This window comes from Perca fluviatilis, chromosome 3 (assembly GCF_010015445.1).
Source record: "Perca fluviatilis chromosome 3, GENO_Pfluv_1.0, whole genome shotgun sequence".
In the NCBI taxonomy this organism is placed as follows: Eukaryota; Metazoa; Chordata; class Actinopteri; order Perciformes; family Percidae; genus Perca; species Perca fluviatilis.
The window spans coordinates 46,655,470-46,677,018 of NC_053114.1; the positions used below are offsets into that span (position 1 = coordinate 46,655,470).

General features: G+C 40.1%; 1 protein-coding gene and 1 long non-coding RNA gene across 2 annotated transcripts in view; both read right to left on the reverse strand.

The window, feature by feature from the left end:
• Positions 1-21,549, reverse strand: part of hsd11b2 (hydroxysteroid (11-beta) dehydrogenase 2) — a 46,354-nt gene that overhangs the window by 9,137 nt on the left and 15,668 nt on the right. Inside the window, 2 exon segments of the mRNA XM_039795431.1 lie at positions 582-767; positions 14,140-14,352. Of these exon segments, the coding sequence (XP_039651365.1) occupies positions 582-767; positions 14,140-14,352 (399 nt within the window).
• Positions 3,267-7,134, reverse strand: LOC120556065. Its single transcript, XR_005638789.1, has 2 exons — positions 4,872-7,134; positions 3,267-4,194 (listed from the first exon to the last, which is right to left on the reverse strand). It is a non-coding gene; the product is annotated as an uncharacterized LOC120556065 (long non-coding RNA).

The window sequence follows — 21,549 nt, forward strand, 5'->3', positions numbered from 1 at the left end:
ATGTTCACTTTGGTTCATTCTTTGATAGAAATAGAGTTGACTCTTTGGACTGTGTCTTGACTGAAACTCTGCACCTTTCAGCTGAGACTTGCTGGGGGGGGTGGGAGGGAGGGGGGGGTGTGATGGATTTGGTTGTTGGTTGTACTCTGATGATCTCTGGCGAGATGTCAGCTGGAAACACTAAATGTCAGAGAGACGAGGAGCAGCGCTGTTTGTTTGGTTTGGCAGCCTGAAGGCAGCACTCAGTTCATCTGTGGTTCAGATGAACTGGAACATTCAATTAAGATTTATTACATCATCTGTGTGTGTGTGTGTGTGTGTGTGTGTGAGAGAGTGTGTGTGTGTTTGTGTGTGTGTGAGAGAGAGTGTGTGTGTGTGTGTGTTAGAGAGAGTGTTTGTGTGTGTGTGTGTGTGTGTGTGTGTGAGAGTGTGTGTGTATCTGTGTGTGTGTGTGTGTGTGTGTGTGTGTGTGTGTGTGTGTGTGTGTGTGTGTGTGTGTGTGTGTGTGTGTGTGTGTGTGTGTATCTGTGTGTGTGTGTGTGTGTGTGTGTGTGTGTGTGTGTGTGTGTGTGTGTGTATACCTGCAGGGCTGGACACCGTGATGATGCGTCCTCTGGCGTGGCGTAGCAGTGGCAGGAAGGTCTGTGTGATGCTCAGAGTCCCGAAGAAGTTGACCTCCATGCAGCCACGGAAGTTTGACATCAGCGACAGCTCGGCGTCGCCGAAGTTCACACACACGCCGGCGTTGTTCACCAAACCCCACAGACCTGCCGGACACACACACACACACACAGACACACACACACACACACACACAGACACACAGACACACACACACACACACACACACACACACACACTCACACACAGACACACACACACACACACACACCGAACATTACAGGTGTGTTCGTACAATCTATAACTGACACTAAAAAAGATTATTTTTCTTTTTGACTGTTCTTTCTATCTGAAGTCTCTTTATATAGACCTTAGTGGTCCCCTAATACTGTATCTGAAGTCTCTTTTATATAGACCTTAGTGGTCCCCTAATACTGTATCTGAAGTCTCTTTCATATAGACCTTAGTGGTCCCCTAATACTGTATCTGAAGTCTCTTTTATATAGACCTTAGTGGTCCCCTAATACTGTATCTGAAGTCGCTTTTATATAGACCTTAGTGGTCCCCTAATACTGTATCTGAAGTCTCTTTTATATAGACCTTAGTGGTCCCCTGATACTGTATCTGAAGTCTCTTTTATATAGACCTTAGTGGTCCCCTAATACTGTATCTGGAGTCTCTTTTATATAGACCTTAGTGGTCCCCTAATACTGTATCTGAAGTCTCTTTTATATAGACCTTAGTGGTCCCCTAATACTGTATCTGAAGTCTCTTTTATATAGACCTTAGTGGTCCCCTAATACTGTATCTGAAGTCTCTTTTATATAGACCTTAGTGGTCCCCTAATACTGTATCTGAAGTCTCTTTCCCGAAATTCAGCCTTGGTGCAGAATTACAGCCACTAGAGCCAGTCCCACAATGAGCTTTCCTTAGGATGTGCCATTTCTGTGTCTGTAGCTATTGAGGAGAGAGGGGGGGGGCAAGGTGGAGGGTGGGGGTGTGGCCTTGACCAACTGTCACTTTGCTCGTTTGAAAGCCATGATGTCTCTCTCTCTCATGGGGGGGCCAAATTCTCTGGGTGGGCAAAGCAGAGAAAGGGGAGGTAACCTTGTTCCTTATGACCTCATAAGGAGAAGATTCCTGATTGGTCCATCTGAGCTTTCATTTTCTCAAAGGCAGAGCAGGATACCCAGGGCTCGGTTTACACCTATCACCATTTCTAGCCACTGGGGGACCATAGACAGGCTGGGGGAATGCATATTAATGTTAAAAAACCTCATAAAGTGACATTTTCATGCCATGGGACCTTTAAAATCCTGCTTTCATGTTTACACATCAGTAACTGTGATCCCATATGATAAACATTCACATTTAACCCATTCTCCTGGTTCTACTACTGTACTTTTACTTCTAATACAGTATATTACACTGTGTATATATGTAGAGTATATTTAGTGTGTTTATATGTAGAGTATATAACAGTGTGTTTATATATAGAATATATTACAGTGTATTTATATGTCCTACAGTTCCCTCTGACTGCAGATAAGATAAGACGCTGCTACACAAATACTGCAGAGTGCCAACACATTCAGATACACACTCTCTCTCTCTCTCTCTCTCTCCCTCTCTCTCTCTACCTCCCTCTCCCCCTCCCTCTCTCTCTCTGCAAGTGTAAACTTATGGTTGTAATGTGAGCCGCTGTGGGAGCTTTCTTTAGCCCTCCATGGTTCCAGAGATGATGAAAGATAACCAGGAAAAGAACATGCAGGTTGGCAGACAGTCAGACACCTGAAGGTTCGGCCCAGGTAACTTCCTGTAGTTAGTCCTGATAACAACGGTATTTACCATGTGTGCGTGTGTGTGTGTGTGTGTGTGTGTGTGTGTGTGTGTGTGTGTGTCTGATAAGTACGGTACATACCATGCATGGCTGACTGGCACAAGGTATGAACTGAAAGGAACAGACTTGTACGAAAAACAAATATAGCAAACATGTGTATATCGTCTTAACTTGTGGAACGTGTTTGATGTAGAACACACACACACACAGACACACACACACACACACACACAAAGAGAGACACACACACACAAACACACTGTTCCAGAAAGAGTGAATGGGAGGGTGTAGAAGTGACCTTTGCTTCTAGTTCTTTCATTACATCTACCCGCCCACACATGCTTGTGTGTGTGTGTGTGTGTGTGTGTGTGTGTGTGTGTCTGTTTTAGTTTTAGGTTAGTTCATTTATTTTTTTCGGCCATCTGTAACTCACAACAGTCAGACATACATAGAGACAAGAAACAAACAAGACCGAAGAGGTGTAGGCTGAAGCCGGAGCTTATTACACCTACCCTTTTTACATAAAAGTATATTTGTCATACAAAAATTAAAGTTACAGAAACTAAGTATACACTATATACCCCAGTACAACACAAGAAGTCCAATACATTTTGTGCACCTTCTGGTATTCACACTTCTGTTTTATATTTGTTAATCACCTTATATTGAAATAATTTTTTTAATCGGTTGATTGTGTTACACTTTTTTAAGTAAATTTCTATTTCATTCCACAGTTTAACTCCATACACACTTTAACTCCATACACTTCTTTAAACAAAGAAGTGTCTCGGTGTATGGAGTTAAACTGCTATTTGGTCTAGTAAAAATACAGCTTCCCCTCAGTTCATAATGGCATTCTCTTATTTGAAACAGCCTCTGGATACAGTCTGGCAACATGCTATTAAATACTTTGTACATTAGAGATGCTATTTTAAGGTCTACAAGTTCACTAAATTTAAATACCTGTAAATTTACGAATAACTGATTTGTCGATTCACAATAATTTGCCCTATTTATAATTCTGATTGCTCTCTTTTGCAGTAAGAAGATTGAATTTGTAATTGTTTTATATGTTTTCCCACACCATAAGTTACATAGTATGAGGGATTGATATAATACATGTAAAGAATTAGTATTAAGAATATATTTGGTTTTGTTCAGAATAGCTATGGACTTTGATATTTTAGTTTTAATATGATTAACATGTGGTTTCCAGCATAATTTGTGATCTATGACAACTCCCAGAAATGTGTTATCATATACTCTTTCTATTTCAATTATTGTCGTAATATGTCTAGGCTTCTTAAAATTCCGATATTATGTATTTAGTTTTATTTATGTTCAAAGACAGCTTGTTAAGATTAAACCATTGTTTTAAAGAATCAAGTTCAGTTTCCACTGTATCCAAAAGCTACTCAAGGTTTTTGCCAGAACAGAACAAGTTGGTGTCATCAGCAAACAAAACCAAATTTAATATTTTAGACACATTAACAAATGTCATTTATGTACAATAGAATCAATTTAGGACCCAGAACTGATCCTTGTGGGACCCCACATGTAACCTTCAATAAATCTGACTTGCAGTTGTTTAATTGGACATATTACAACTCGCCTGGATTACTGTAATGCTTTATATGTAGGTATTAACCAGGCCTCGCTCTCAAGATTATAAATGGTTCAAAATGCTGCAGCTCGGCTCCTTACCGGAACTCATAAACAAGATCACATTACACCTGTTCTTGCCTCCCTTCATTGGTTACCGGTTTGCTTTAGAATACATTTTAAGATTCTGTTGTTTGTTTTTAAATATCTTTATGGTCAAGCCCCAGCTTATATCGCTGAACTATTAAAGCTGCACACTCCTCTGAGGTCGTTAAGGTCAGCTGACCAGCTCCTCTGAGGTCATTAAGGTCAGCTGACCAGCTCCTATGAGGTCATTAACTTCTGCTGACCAGCTACTCTGAGATCGTTAAGTTCTGCTGACCAGCTACTCTGAGGTCGTTAAGTTCTGCTGACCAGCTACTCTGAGGTCATTAAGTTCTGCTGACCAGCTACTCTGAGGTCATTAAGGTCTGCTGACCAGCTACTCTGAGGTCATTAAGTTCTGCTGACCAGCTACTCTGAGGTCATTAAGGTCTGCTGACCAGCTACTCTGAGATCGTTAAGTTCTGCTGACCAGCTACTCTGAGGTCGTTAAGTTCTGCTGACCAGCTACTCTGAGGTCATTAAGTTCTGCTGACCAGCTACTCTGAGGTCATTAAGGTCTGCTGACCAGCTACTCTGAGGTCATTAAGTTCTGCTGACCAGCTACTCTGAGGTGGTTAAGGTCTGCTGACCAGCTACTCTGACGTCGTTAAGGTCTGCTGACCAGCTACTCTGACGTCGTTAAGGTCAGCTGACCACATTACACCTGTTCTTGCCTCCCTTCATTGGTTACCGGTTTGCTTTAGAATACATTTTAAGATTCTGTTGTTTGTTTTTAAATCTCTTTATGGTCAAGCCACAGCTTATATCGCTGAACTATTAAAGCCGCACACTCCTCTGAGGTCGTTAAGGTCAGCTAACCAGCTACTCTGAGGTCATTAAGGTCAGCTGACCAACTCCTCTGAGGTCGTTAAGGTCTGCTAACCAGCTACTCTGAGGTCATTAAGGTCAGCTGACCAACTCCTCTGAGGTCGTTAAGGTCTGCTAACCAGCTACTCTGAGGTCATTAAGGTCAGCTGACCAGCTCCTATGAGGTCATTAACTTCTGCTCACCAGCTACTCTGAGGTCGTTAAGTTCTGCTGACCAGCTACTCTGAGGTCATTAAGGTCTGCTGACCAGCTCCTCTGAGGTCATTAAGTTCTGCTGACCAGCTACTCTGAGGTCATTAAGGTCTGCTGACCAGCTCCTCTGAGGTCATTAAGTTCTGCTGACCAGCTCCTCTGAGGTCATTAAGGTCTGCTGACCAGCTCCTCTGAGGTCATTAAGTTCTGCTGACCAGCTTCTCTGAGGTCGTTAAGGTCTGCTGACCAGCTCCTCTGAGGTCGTTAAGGTCTGCTGACCAGCTCCTCTGAGGTCATTAAGTTCTGCTGACCAGCTACTCTGAGGTCATTAAGGTCTGCTGACCAGCTCCTCTGAGGTCATTAAGTTCTGCTGACCAGCTCCTCTGAGGTCATTAAGTTCTGCTGACCAGCTACTCTGAGGTCATTAAGGTCTGCTGACCAGCTCCTCTGAGGTCATTTAGGTCTGCTGACCAGCTTCTCTGAGGTCGTTAAGGTCTGCTGACCAGCTCCTCCTTGTTGTCCCTAGAACGCGGCTCAAAAATAGGGGAGCTCGAGCGTTCTCAGTTTCAGAGAGAAGCTTCCGTTGAAAATGAATGACTTCCTGTAACTTTAGAAGCTCAAGTCGGCGGCGGTGTGTACATACAGTTAGCAGTTTCCTTTGTGTCAGTTATCACTGATTGGTTGTTTTTATTAAAATATTCAGGGTAATCTGATTTCCCAGTACCTTTTTAGATTACGTTGTTTAGCACCTTCCATGTTCCCCGCGTCGTTTCTATACTGTACTAATTGTTTGTTGAAGTAATCATTTTTATTAGTTCTCAATATACTAGTCAATTTATTTTTATATTTCTTATATTTGGTTTCTGCTTCCTTTGTTCTAATTTGTAGAAACTGATTGTACAATACATTTTTCTTTTTACAAGCATTTTCTAGCCCCCTAGTGATCCAGGGTTTATCTTCATATTTATTTGTCCTTAGTTGCTGTAAAGGGCAATTTGGAAAATATTGACATGAATTCATCATAGGCTTTATTTGGGTCATGATTTAAATAGACATCTGTCCAGGTTTGCTGCCTTAACCCCTCCTCAAGTGGTGTCAGGTGTTTTTTTCTGAATCATCTTAGCAATTTTGGAGTTTCTCTGTGTATTTTCCTTTGAGAAATTTTGCATATAAGCAATCCACTTAGTACTCCATTTCCAATTTCATTGGTAAAGATGTTGTCAATTAAAGTTGCACTGTCCTTTGTTATTCTTGTTGGCCTTAAGATTGTAGGTAATAGACCTATACTTTACATTGTGTCGATAAAATCACTGCTAGGTTTGTGCTCCTTCAATTTTAACAAATCTACATTAAAGTCTCCACATACAAAGATCATCTTGTTATTATGTCTTTTATCATACATGTGAACCATCTATTCTTTGTTTTCTCCACCTCTATTTCTACAGTAACACATTCCATGATATTTTCCATTTTTGTTGACATTTCCATTACTTTTTTACACCTAAGTTTGTTGTTCACAAATAGTGCAACACCACCTCCGTTTTTATATTCTCTATTAGTTGAAAATAGCTCATAGCCCCGTAGTTCTATAGCCGCTTCTTTCTCAATTGTAAGCCAAGTCTCTGATGCTGCAATTACACTAAACATTGAACAAAATTTCAAATAGTCTTTTATTTTAAAGAAGTTGCTATGCAAGCTTCTACTGTTGAAGTGTATGATTGACAGTGTACCATCCATTATAATTTTGCTTTTAAATTGTTCATCTGTGTAATACTCACAGGTGCGGTTGATGTTATTGTAGAAATATTTATCGGGATCAATATTGTTCTCCATGTAATAGAGTTTATGCTCTTTGAGGTCAAAAGTTTCTAGATTCAAGTTTTCATAGTTTTCTTGTGCATGTCAAATACTACTCACATAGTTAGGTGATCCAATTTCACCAAAGTCGTCACCTTCCCTGTCATTAAATGGAAAGGAATAATCCTTATCAAGTCTCGTCATTGTCTCCATTCAGTAAAATCGATTTGCGTCCTTTCCATGTCATAGACGTCGTAGTACAAATCCATTCACAACCCGATCTGATGTCATTAATGACTCTTCCATGTAGCAAATTGTATGTTCAGTATCCATTAGTGTCATTGTCTGTATGGATCCAGGTCTTTCATTTCCCTTACCATGACCACTTTCGCGATCTCCGGAGGTCCGTTTAGACGAATCATCACTTTACAATTTCTCGTCCAGGTCGCTTGTATTTTGTTTTGCTTCCGTAGAGTGTGTGCCTGCCAGGCGATGTCCACGTTCTTTTTGGTCAGGTGTTCTTTAGGTAAATGCCGGTTACAGACAGTTTTTTTTAGCCTGTCTTAATAACTCAATCTTACTTTTCCAAGTCACAAAGCGAACTAGTATAGCCTTAGCTTTAGGGCTACTATCCTTCCGGTGAAGAGTGTGACAGGCCAAGATGTTTTTGCTGTCGATTGACATGCTTTGTTTTTCAAAAAAACTGAATGACTTGTTCTAAAGATTGTAACTCTTGCACTGGTCCTCACCTTTGTTAGTGTCGGAGGTTGCTCTTGCATAAGTTTGATGTTTGGTCTCCAGTCCGGTTATAATCACATCATCCATCCGCGTGTATTGTTCCAAGTCGTCGATCCTTTTTTCCAAGTCCTCAATTTTCTTGTCCTTTTCCTCGATAAGTGTTTTAAGTTGTTTAACCTCGATCATTAGTTCAACAAGTTTTGTTTGTTTGGCGAGGTTGCTTATCTCCTCAGTCATGAAGCTCAGGGAATTTTTTATCTTTCCTCTTCCAACGCTGTACCTTTTTTTGCTCTTGGCATCTTCCTTTGTTCTGGTTTAGCTGGCATGCTAACACATGTTATTGGTAACTTCAATGGCAGTGATAGTTCCCCGTATTCACGGTGATGGTTCACCAGCAAGTCACTAAATTTGTCTGTCAGATGATCATTCTGTGTAGGTTCACCATCGGCCTCTTTCATTGTCACAGTGACACTGTGAGGGAGCTTTGTTCACAGCAGACCATTCAGTGTTGTCTGTGTGTGTGTGTGTGTGTGTGTGTGGCTGTGTGTGGCTGTGTGTATGTGTGTGTTTGTGCGTGTGTGTGTGTGTCTGTCTCTCTGTCTGTGTGTCTGTTTGTGTGTGTCTGTGTGTCTGTCTGTCTGTTTGTGTGTGTCTGTCTCTCTGTCTGATTGTGTGTGTGTGTGTCTGTCTCTCTGTCTTTCTGTTTGTGTGTGTGTCTGTGTGTCTGTCTGTCTGTGTGTATGTATGTGTTTGCGTGTGTGTGTCTGATTGTGTGTGTGTGTGTGTCTGTCTCTCTGTCTGTCTTTCTGTTTGTGTGTGTATCTGTGTGTCTGTCTGTCTGTTTGTGTGTGTGTGTGTCTGTCTGTCTGTCTGTGTGTGTGAGTGTGTCTGTGTGTTTGTGTCTGTTTGTGTGTGTATGTGTGTCTGTGTAACTGTCTGTCTGATAAGAATGGTACATACCATGCATGGCTGAAAGGAACAGACTTGTACAAAAACAAATATAACAAACTTGTGTATATCGTCTTAACTTGTGGAATGCGTGTGTGTGTGTGTCTGTGTGTGTCTGTTTGTGTGTGTGTGTGTCTGTATGTATGTGTCTGTGTGTGTGTGTGTGTGTGTGTCTGTCTGTCTGTCTGTGTGTGTGTGTGTGTGTTTGTGTGTGTGTGTGTGCGTGTGTATGTGTGTAACCTTAAATGACTCTGAGCTGTGATTACAAAGAGAGAAACATGAGACAAAGACTCTTCTGTTCCACTCAGTTTCTCCTCTGTTACTCAACTAAACTTTATTCATAGTGTCCAATCATAACAGGAGTTATCTCAAGACACTTAACAGATAGAGTAGGTCCAGACCACACGCTAGGATTTACACAGACACTACTATTTCTCACACTGAATTGCTTAAACGACCAAAAACAGAGCTTCAAGGGTGCCTTTTGCCTCAGTATTTGACAAGTTGGGAGTAAGAACGGATTGGTCATCTGACCTAGACCCAGTATTTACCTTTAAGGCCCACTTTGGCCTCGGTTAAAGGGGACAGGGTTTTCACCTTTGAGGCCCAGTTTGTCCTTGGTTAAAGTGGACATGGTTTTACCTTTGAGGCCCAGTTTGTCCTTGGTTAAAGTGGACAAGGTCTTTACCTTTGAGGCCCAGTTTGGCCTTGGTTAAAGGGGACATGGTCTTTACGTTTGAGGCCCAGTTTGGCCTTGGTTAAAGTGGACATGGTCTTTACCATTGAGGCCCAGTTTGGCCTTGGTTAAAGGGGATATGGTCTTTACCTTTGAGGCCCAGTTCTTAAGAACTTAAGTACAATGACAAACGTGTTCATATCTTTCCGGGTTTCAGTACCAGTCTTCTCCAAAAGCATCAGGAGTTTGATGATATCAAAAAGAAACTCAGTGAACTGGTCATTAAATACTCCTTGCGCTATCCTGCTACGCTCAAGATTACCTCTCCTGGTAAATCGGTGCTGTGCAAAACCTCAGTGGAAACTGAAGTTTCTTAAGGAATTACAACCTAAATGACATACTGCTCCTGGCCTGTTTAAGGTAGTCTATTGATTGGTTGTTGTTGAATTTTGTTTGTTTGCAGTAGCGTAATCTGGATGTATTTGATTACCTCTTGAAGGTTTACGTGATACGGAAATGATTTATAATTTCCTTCCAGACCAGAATATTGAGACGTTTTTCTTTTTCTCTTATCTTCTTTAGCCTATAGGGCTGGCTATATATCAAGATAAAAAAGAAAACAAATAAAAATGAATTCAGTGGCTGATAAATATTATTTGGTTTCTTTAATTTGCATATGCAGTTTCTCACTGAGTTACATTACTAGGCTATTCATGAATTTTTTATTTATTTATTTATTCTTTCATTTTGCTGCAGCCTATAGGCTGTCTCATAATGAGGTCTGTACATAGTGACATTTAGGATATGTATAAAGCATTCCCAGTTAATATTTTTGCGGCTTGAGCCTTCATTCTTGTTTGTTTGACTTATTGTAGGCTATGCCTAGGTTTCTGTGCTCTTGTGTGTGTATCATGGTATGTGTGTGTTTGTGTGTAAATGTTTGTAAATATTTGTGTGATATGCTCTCCCCTCCCCTCCACCCTTTTCTCCCCAACTCTCCTATCTATTTATTTTTGAAGAATCAGTATAGGTAAAGGTTTATTTGTTATACATTTGAATAGTAGGAGTTTGACAAATGAAATCGACTTGCTAAGAGCCTGGCTTTCTTACAATAAGCCTAGCGTTATCACACTTTCTGAAACATGGCTGAACATATATCTGATATAGATGTTAAACTTGATGGTTATACTCTGTATAGAGCAGACAGGTGTATTCGTGGTGGGGGAGTAGCCACCTATATCTCTTCTCATTTATCTTCTGAACTCATTATGCCAAAGGAGAGAGCTGTATATTTTGAATGCTTATTTGTTAATATTGCTTTTCATGAGAACAAGCAGATAATTATAGGTAACATCTATAGACCTCCTAATTCCCCTGTTGAATTGACAAATTGTATTCTTGCTACTATTAACTTAGACCAATGGTTCTCAAACTTTTTTCAATAATGTACCCCTTTTGAATTGTTTCTTTAAGCCATGTACCCCCTGACCAGCGCTAATCGTTTTTGGTAGAAAGAAAAGTCTCTATAAAGAGGAACAGTACAGCGCTGTCAGCGATAGATTTACTAAACAACAGCCTTGTGCCTGAAAAAAACATTTAAATGCTGATGAGAAAAGGAGACAAAAACTGTAAAAAAAATAAATAAATAAAATAAAGACAAAACCTTGGAAAAAGACGGTAGAAAGAAGAAAGGAAGTAAGGCAAGAATAGGTCAAAGATAGTATGAAAAACTTCAAAAACAGCGACAGAAGGACAGTAAGGTACAAGGACAGTAGAAGGACGGCAAGAATAGGTCAAAGAAGGCGACACAAATGTCACAGTTTTGGTAGAAAAAAAGTCTACATAAAGAGGGATAATGTTCTGGATAACAGCCTTATAACTATTAAACATTTTTGTTAAATATCTCACGTACCCCATGCAGTCCTCCAAAGTACCCCTAGGGGTACACGTACCCCCATTTGAGAAACACTGCTTTAGACTATGCAAATTAGTTGATTTTACTAGGTGATTTTTATCGTAATTGGCTTGATCGCTAATCTTTTCATGAGAAAACGTATTTAATGGTCTAAACCTTACTCAACTCATTACTGATCCGACTAGGGTGACTAATAAGTCTAAGTCTCTTCTGGACTGGATTTTAGTTACCCATCCAAATAGAATATCTCAATCTGGGGTATTATCTGATTGTTTTAGTGATCATTCAATTGTTTTTTGTGTTTGGAAAATAAGACTACCCCGTCTGCCATTTAAAGTAATTAGGATAAGACAGTGTAAAAAACTAAACTCAGATGCTTTCATCCAAGATTTAATAAGTATTAATTGGTCTAGATTTCAAATGATCCCTTATGTTGAAGACGCCTGGAACTTTTTTCTGTCAGAGGTTCTTAAAGTCATAGATAGGCATGCACCTTGGACATCTATTAAGGTCAAGGGGAGTCATTTACCTTGGATTAATGGTGATTAATAGATTTATTTAAACAACAAGATAAAGCCTGGGTCAGATACCACATGACAAAGGATGCTGCTGATTGGTCTGAATATAAGAAATTAAGAAATGACTGTACAACCAAAACAAGGAATGCAAAATCAAATTATCATAAGTATTCTTTATCAGATTACATCAAAAACCCTAAGCAATTCTGGAAGAAACTTAACTCTTTAATTAACAAAACCAATAAAAGTCTTCCTACCAAACTTAGAATGAAGAACAACATTATTACTAACCCTATGTCAATGGCCAATGCTCTCAATCATCATTTTTCCTCAATTTGTTGTTCTCAGTCATCTGAGCTCTCCTATTCTAGCATAACAAATACTGTGAACAATGGCTCATTCTCATTTTCATTTTCAACAATTCATCCCTCTGACAGGCAATCTTAGAAATAAAATCTTCTAATGGTGCTGGTCCTGATGGTTTGGACATTAAGTTTATTAAGCTTTCTTCCCACGTCCTAGCATTTCCACTATGTAATTTATTTAATTTATCACTTTCCACTTGCGTAATTCCATTAATGTGGAAATTTGCGAAAGTAACAGCACTATACAAAGGTGGTGACTCACTTGATGTCAACAATTATAGGCCAATCTCCATAATTAGTAATGTAGCTAAGATATTCGAAAAGCTTATTTTTAGGCAATTGTCTAAATATATTAATGACTTCTCTCTCTTGACTCCAAATCAATCTGGATTTAGACCTAATCATTCTACAACAACAGCCCTTACAATATTTACCAATTATATTTTTTCTGCACAAGATAACAACAGGTCTACTGGTGCAATTTGTATTGACCTTACTAAGGCGTTTTACATGGTCAATCATTATATTCTTCTTGATAAACTATATGCTATTGGCCTCTCCAAATCAGCTGTTCTCTGGTTTAATGCATAGCTTCATTACAGACGTCAAAGTGTGTCTCTTAATGCTGTTTTCTCTCAGCCTAGAATAATTGAAACTGGTGTCCCTCAGGGTTCTTCCCTGGGGCCCCTTTTATTTTCCATTTATTATTAAATGATCTACCACAAATATCTTTAGATTATCAGATCCATCTATACGCAGATGACACAGTTATGTATACATCTAAACGTGACATATCTGAGATTCTAAACTCTCTTCAATTTGATTTCAATCGTATTCAAACATGGTTCTCTTCTAATCTGCTTCTATTGAATAAAAAGAAGTGCTATAACATGTTTTTTGTAACGAGATCTGCACTTCATAAGCACAATAACTCTCGTAAGGTTAAATTCCTGGATGGTACACCTCTAGAGAATGTTGAGGAGTTTAAATATCTTGGCCTTTGGCTCGACTCCCGACTTACCTTCAGACCTCATATTGACTCCATTGTGAAAAAAATAAACTGTAGTTTAAGAATGTTATACTGCTCACTTAATTGTTTTATAAAACAGATTAAAGATTATTACTCAACTATTATTGCCTATAATTGATTATGCGGATGTTGTTTATCAGAACACAGCCAAAATCAATCTTAAACCTTTGAATGTGATCTATAATAGTCTCTGCAGATTTGTTCTGAGGTGTCCATTGATAACCCATCACTGTCAAATGTATCAGTCATTGAATCTTCTTTCACTAAATGCTAGACATCAGTTTCACTGGTTGCAGGTTGTTTATAAATGCATTTTTTCAAACTACCAATCCTATCTGAAACAACACTTGATTTTATATAAATCATCTTATAGTCTAAGAGACACTGACCACCTTTTTTTCTCTGTACCACATATATCAAAATAAATTGGGAGGAGAGCCTTTAAATTTAAAGCCCCTTCCGACTGGAATGGTTTACCTAGGTCTTTTAGATCTATCTCCTCTTTTCACCAGTTTAAGATGGCTCTTCTTAATTATTTGCATACAAGCTACAACTGTTTTTCTCATGCTTGATATTTTTATTTATTCATCTATTTATTCATTTACTTTATTTTTATTATTATTATTATTATCTCTCTCAACTGTATATAAATGACCTTCACTGTTTATTGTCTAATATTTAATGGTTTGAATGAGAGGATATAGGTGGTTTTGGTGTGAAGGAGAGCTTTGTCTTCTGTCTGTCAGTATGTATGTACAGTATGTCTGATGTATGTTTTTCTTGAGGTCTGATCAAGTTGTTTTGATAACTGTTTTGTCTAATTGTGAATGTATTATATATGTTTGCCTTTAAGGACCCCCTTGAAAACGAGATGCCACATCTCAAGGGGTTATTCCTAATAAAATAATTTCCACATGGTCTTTACCTTTGAGGCCCAGTTTGGCCTTGATTTGGATCAGCGCCTGCTGGACCTGCTGAGGCTGTGTGATGTCCACCTGCAGGATGGTGAGGCGGTGGGAGCAGGTCCTCTGCAGATCTCTGGCTCCGTCTCCGGACCCGTCCAACACGGTGGCAAACACCTCGAAGCCCAGAGCGTCCAGATGCTTCGCTGTCGCATTCCCGAAACCAGAGTCACATCCTGCAGGGACACAAGGACCCAAATATTATCCCCGGTTCAACCAAACCCACCGAGGATAAGGGTAATTCCCCCCCCCCCAATACGACCCACAGGAGCACGTTAGGCTACTTATCGATCTTCAAATTGCTCAATCTCTTCATTCGCCTCTTTCCGACCAAGTAGTTCCAGGACCGTAGTTACAGGAACAGTCCACTTTTAAACAGTTCTACTAACTACTCTCCCTCGACACTGTTTTTTCCATTTGAATGTATGCTGTCCAAGTGGCCATAGGGACTATAGGAGGGGTAAGGGAGGGACCACAGGGACTATAGGAGGGGTAAGGGAGGGACCACAGGGACTATAGGAGGGGTAAGGGAGGGACCATAGGGACTATAGGAGGGGTAAGGGAGGACCATAGGAATTATAGGAGGGGTAAGGGAGGGATATCTCATTCCTCTTTAGCATCCATTACAGATGTTCTTTCCTTGTTTTGTCCTTGGGGTCAAATTTCACCCGTTTATAAAGTTTTTTTTATATCAGAAATATGGGTTTCTTTCAACCAAATTGCCCCAAAATAAACTGGATGCATGATGTACGTTGTACGGGACCCATGCAATGATCTTCACACGTAAAATAAATGATCACTTTCACAGAATTTTGGGTGTTTTATTCAATTTCATAGCATTTGAAAAATAATGTTTAAATGTTTTTCATACAGAATTCTGACTAAACTTTGACATAAACCAGTCAGCGATCCACTCAACATCCTCCGATCTCAACTATTAGTCAAATTAATTCATAGCCAATTCGTACGCCATTATAAGCGTGTTATCAAGACGAATACTTGCTTTGTAGCGTGTTTATCAACGCCGTTTGGCCTCCATTGACTTACATTACCTTGCGATTGTGTGTGAATTGACGCCGTAGAGAGTAATATGAAAGGCTGAAAATCCACATAGGGATGTTGGTCGGGGGGGAGGATGGGTCAAACACAGGACTCTCCCCCAGGAGACCGGGGATCGGGTCCCACGTGTGGCGTTTCCTAAACCCAACCGTAGCCTCGCGGTAACACGACACGTGACTTTGGAAATTCTGTATTGAAATTCTCTGAAATTCTTTTATTAGGATAACCCCTTGAGATGCACCGTCTCGCTTTTGAGGGAGTCCTGAAGAAAAAACATTGCACACATACTCAAACAAACTCAAAAAGAACACACAGAGCCAATTACAACAAAATAAATAACAGGGAATAGTGATCATTCAAAATATAGCCAAGCGTTACTGTAGAACAGGTGTCAAACTCGAGGCCCGCGGGCCAAATCCGGCCTCTTGCAGATTTTGATCCGGCCCGTATATCTATCTAGGTTCACTATAGATTTAGGCCCACCTAGTTTTTTGTAGCTTTTTCAATGTTTTGTCGCTTTTTCTGAAGTTTTTGTCACATTTTTCTTTGATGTCTAAGTTACTTTTTGTTGTGTCTTTATGTTGACCAAACTGTTGTGAGAAGGCTATATGAGATATATGCAACAATACAGTCTAAGATCTTTGACTTTTTTGATGAAATAAAAGCATGTGAATAAACTAAATGTCTGGCCCTTGGTGTGATGTTGAACTGAGTTTGACGCCCCTGCGGTAGAATGTCAGTGAGATTACGTGGTTCAATAAAGAGAGGAGTGAGGAATGAGATAAAATTGGAGAGAATTAAAGTCTACATGTACATGTGTATTTTTACCCTGTGATATTGCAGACTGCCATCTGCTGTATACAGCGTAGACATACACGCAGGTAGCTCAAAATGCGTCCAGATAACACGCCACGTGGCTTTAGGAAAGTGGCGTGTATGTTTACGCGAAGTCATGATGCCATGTTGCCTATCCCAGTACAGGGCTTGCAGATGATGTCCAGATTTCCTCCAGAGAAGAGAGCTTTATTAAAAACATGCTCTCCAAGACAGACTCAGGCCTGGAGGTTAGCCCTCGTCTTGTCTTCCCGTTGACCGTGCAACTTGTTGGGTTTCTGTGTCAAAATGTTGACACTTTTGTCGCTTTTCCACCGATGTTTTTGTCACTTTTTTCAACACACACAGGCACACACACACACACACAAAAAAGGCACACAGGCACACACACACACACACACACACATACAGGCACACAGGCACACACACACACACACACACACACACACACACACACACACCACACGCACAAAGACACAAACACCACACACACAACACACACACACGCACACACACACACACACACACACAGGCACACACACACACACACACACAGACACACACAGACACACATGCACACACACAGGCACACACACAGACACACATGCACACACATGCACACACACAGGCACACACACAGGCACACACAGACACACATGCACACACAGGCACACACACAGACAGACACACACACACACAGACACACACACACAGACACACACAGAGACACACACACACACACAGACACACAGACACACATACACACACACAGGCACACACACAGACAGACAGACACACACACAGGCACACACACACAGAGACACACACACACACACAGACACACAGACACACATGCACACACAGGCACAACCCACAGACAGACACACACACACACACACACACACACAGACACACACACACACACACACACACACACACACACACACACACACACACAGACACACACATGCACACACGTCAAAGTTTTTGTCACTTTTTCCCAGTGTTTTTTCTGCACCTTTTGACGTTTTTGTGTTTTTTTTTCCCGAACTTTTTATTACTTTTTGTTACTTTTTTCATCGTTCTTTCTTCTTCTCTCCCTTTTTCCTTTCATAAACGTTATGAATGTTTAACTCTTCTCTTCAGGTCATGGTTCGTGGAGTAACTGAAGGGAAGCCAACATGCCGAGTCCCCCCTGAGGGTTTCTGGGTCTTCTTCTCATTTTTACGACTCATAAACGTGTCATCGTCAATATTTTTTGGGTCTTTTATTAGATAGTGACGGTGGACAGACAGGAAAGGTGGGAGAGAGAGATGGGGGTGCGGGATTCAAACCCCCGGCGCTCTTCAATTAGATCACACGTGTCAAACTCAAGGCCCGCATATCAATTTAGGTTCACCATGTATTTTGGCCCAACTAGTTTTTGTAGCTTTATGTGAAGTTTTTGTCATTTTTGCCAAAGCTGTTGGTGCTTTTTTCAGCATTTTTGTCACTTTTTCAGACGTTTTTTGTATTTTTTTTTCGATATTTTTGTGTCGCTTTGTTTTGTTTGATTAAATAAAAGCATGTCAATAAAATGTACATGTCTGGCCCTTGATGTGATTCTTTTTTTCCAGTGTGGCCCTCTGGGAAACTGAGTTTGACAGCCCTGAATTAGACTTCACGGTGTGATGTGAAGGATTAAATCCTGTGTGAGCACACACACACACACACACACACACACACACACACACACACACACACAGAGACACACAGAGACACACACACACACACAGAGACACACAGAGAGACACACAGAGACACACACACACACACAGACACACACAGAGACACACAGAGACACACACACACACACACACACACACACACGTTGTGAAGGACTAAATTAAATCCTGTGTGAGCGCGTCACATTTCCTGCAGGTTGGATGAACGTGTTGAAGTTTAATCAGAGATCACCGTGGTCGATTCCCCGGCCTCGGCTCTGATTGGCTCACGGCTCAGCAGATGTGTGGATGTGTTGATAACAGACAGATGTTTGATTTAACAGGCAGATGTGTGGATGTGTTAATAACAGGTTTGGACTCGTCTGGCGTCAGTCCTCTGCTTCGGCACATTCATCAAACCGCAGAGACAGAGACAGTTACTCTCTACTCTAAAGTTACTCTCTACAGTTACTCTCTACAGTTACTCTCTACTCTAAAGTTACTCTCTACAGTTACTCTCTACAGTTAGTCTCTACTCTACAGTTACTCTCTACAGTTACTCTCTACTCTAAAGTTACTCTCTACAGTTACTCTCTACAGTTACTCTCTACTCTAAAGTTACTCTCTACAGTTACTCTCTACAGTTACTCTCTACTCTAAAGTTACTCTCTACAGTTACTCTCTACAGTTACTCTCTACTCTAAAGTTACTCTCTACAGTTACTCTCTACAGTTACTCTCTACTCTAAAGTTACTCTCTACAGTTACTCTCTACAGTTACTCTCTACTCTAAAGTTACTCTCTACAGTTACTCTCTACTCTAAAGTTACTCTCTAAAGTTACTCTCTACAGTTACTCTCTACTCTAAAGTTACTCTCTACAGTTACTCTCTACTCTAAAGTTACTCTCTCCTCTAAAGTTACTCTCTACAGTTACTCTCTACTCTAAAGTTACTCTCTACAGTTACTCTCTACTCTAAAGTTACTCTCTACAGTTACTCTCTACTCTAAAGTTACTCTCTACAGTTAGTCTCTACTCTAAAGTTACTCTCTACAGTTACTCTCTACAGTTAGTCTCTACTCTAAAGTTACTCTCTCTAACTGAACTAAGTTTATTCTCTATCTAAAGTTACTCTCTGCTCTAAAGTTCACTCTCTCTACTCTAAAGTTACTCTCTACTCTAAAGTTACTCTCTGATCTAAAGTTACTCTCTGATCTAAAGTTACTCTCTGATCTAAAGTTACTCTCTGCTCTAAAGTTACTCTCTGATCTAAAGTTACTCTCTGATCTAAAGTTACTCTCTGATCTAAAGTTACTCTCTGATCTAAAGTTACTCTCTACTCTAAAGTTACTCTCTACTCTAAAGTTACTCTCTGATCTAAAGTTACTCTCTGATCTAAAGTTACTCTCTACTCTAAAGTTACTCTCTGATCTAAAGTTACTCTCTGATCTAAAGTTACTCTCTGATCTAAAGTTACTCTCTGCTCTAAAGTTACTCTCTGATCTAAAGTTACTCTCTACTCTAAAGTTACTCTCTGATCTAAAGTTACTCTCTGATCTAAAGTTACTCTCTGATCTAAAGTTACTCTCTGCTCTAAAGTTACTCTCTGATCTAAAGTTACTCTCTGCTCTAAAGTTACTCTCTGCTCTAAAGTTACTCTCTGATCTAAAGTTACTCTCTACTCTAAAGTTACTGAAAAAAAAAAAGCAACAGAATCGTTAAGAAAGGCGGAGAAAAAGAAAACAAAAACTCAACAAAGTTGGAAAAAGGTCAGAAACATCGACAGAAAAGTTGGAAAGAAATAGAAAAAGGCAACAAAAAAAGCAAAAGGTGGCTCGGTGATGGATTGACAGCCCTGTCGGAGGCTGGGTCTTTCTCCCTCCTGTCGGCTTCCTGTCCACCTGCAACTTTGGCTTTTTCTGGGTCGAAATTTCAACATTTTGTTGGTGTTTTTCTACAATTTTCTCAACGTTTTTGTAATTTCATTCATATTTTTTTGTCACTTTTTGGCGTTTTCTTGTCACTTTTTTTAACCAGTTCTTGTCACCTTTGGTCACATTTTTGATGGTATTTTTGTCACATTTTTCCAATGTTTTTTGGTCTTTTTTTCATTAGCGTCGTTAAAAAATATATATTTTTGTCGATTTGTTTCTTGCGTTTTTGTAGCTTTTTCCAACATTTGTCACTTTTTCAACGTTGTTTTGTAGATGTTCTGATAGAGAAAGTTTTTGTAAAGGACAACAGGAGGTTTAAGTATTGAAGAGCTCGAAGGTTAAACTTTGGCTCGTTTTAAAGGTTATGTAACCGTTAGTCCATCTCCGCCACGCTGCACCTGCAGCATAGCTCTGTCTCTGTGTCGGGGTTCTAACCTCCGGTGGATTTGTGAGGACTATGGTTAACTGGTCCTCAGATCTCTGCAGGGTAAATCCAGACAGCTAGCTAGATTATCTGTCTGTCTGTCTGTCTGTCTGTCTAACAGCTAGCTAGACTATCTGTCTGTCTGTCTGACAGCTAGCTAGACTGTCTGTCTGTCTGTCTGTCTGTCTGTCTGTCTAACAGCTAGCTAGACTATCTGTCTGTCTGTCTGTCTGTCTAACAGCTAGCTAGACTATCTGTCCAATCTGAGTTTTCTGTTGCACGACTAAAACTACTTCTGAACGTCCACATGTTCCACCAGAACCAGTTCCTTCCTGAGACTATTTAGCAGAGGCACCGTGGCTCCGTCTGGAGCTTAGCCCCGCCCACGACAATTGTGATTGGTTTAAAGAAATGCCAATAAACCAGAGCACGTTTTTCTCCCAATATGATTATTTTTTTTTGTTTTCAATTTTAATTTAATGTGAGACAATACAAGAAACCACAAGTGATACAAGACAAACAGACAGGAAAAAAATTAAAATTTAAAATAAAGAAAAATAAAGAAATAAGAGTAAGGTAAAATAAAACTAGCAGTTGCAGTGCAAAATTAAATATTCCATGTGCTTATTCAGTCACTTTTCAAACTAAAATTCCTACCCCTATACATATTACTCTAGACCATTCTTCTTTTAGGTATAATTCTAATGGAGACCATTCCCTTACAAACACATCAAGCGTATTTCTTAGTACATGTGATACTCTCTCCAATGGAAAGATGGACATACATTTTTCATACCACATTGTAATATTAGGAGCATCTTCGTCTAACCATTTATGTAGTATTGTGAGGCGTGCAGCATACAAAGCAACTCTAAAAATGTACCTGTACCTACGATCACAATTAGCATCCAGTCCCAGTACAAAACGGTATGGATTTAGTGGAATATCAAACCTAAAAATGTTCTTAATCTCGTTTTGGACCGATAGCCAGAAACTTGAGATTTTTGGACATGAACCACATTAGATGTCCATAAGTGCCACAGCTGTTTTTACATTTCACACATATTGATGAGCACATTGGGTCATATTTACATCGAATAGCAGGGGTAACATGCAGGCTGTGGATAATCTTGTACTGAGTCTCATAGAATTTATTAGAACATGTCATTTTCTTTGCATTCAACAAGATGCTTTTGAATTACCGCTGAAGACGCCATACCACGAGCGTGTCTCCACTTTGCTCCGCTAAGAATACACGCTGTTTCTGACAGAGTTGTGAGGCGCTCAACAGGCTGCAGGATGTAGACGGATAGATTTGCATATTTTGTAACTTTCCTGTCCTCGTGCGGACCCCCCCTCTCCCCCCCTCCCCACCTTTAAGATCCATCTCCATAAAACAGACAGTTTGGAGTTGTTGGCG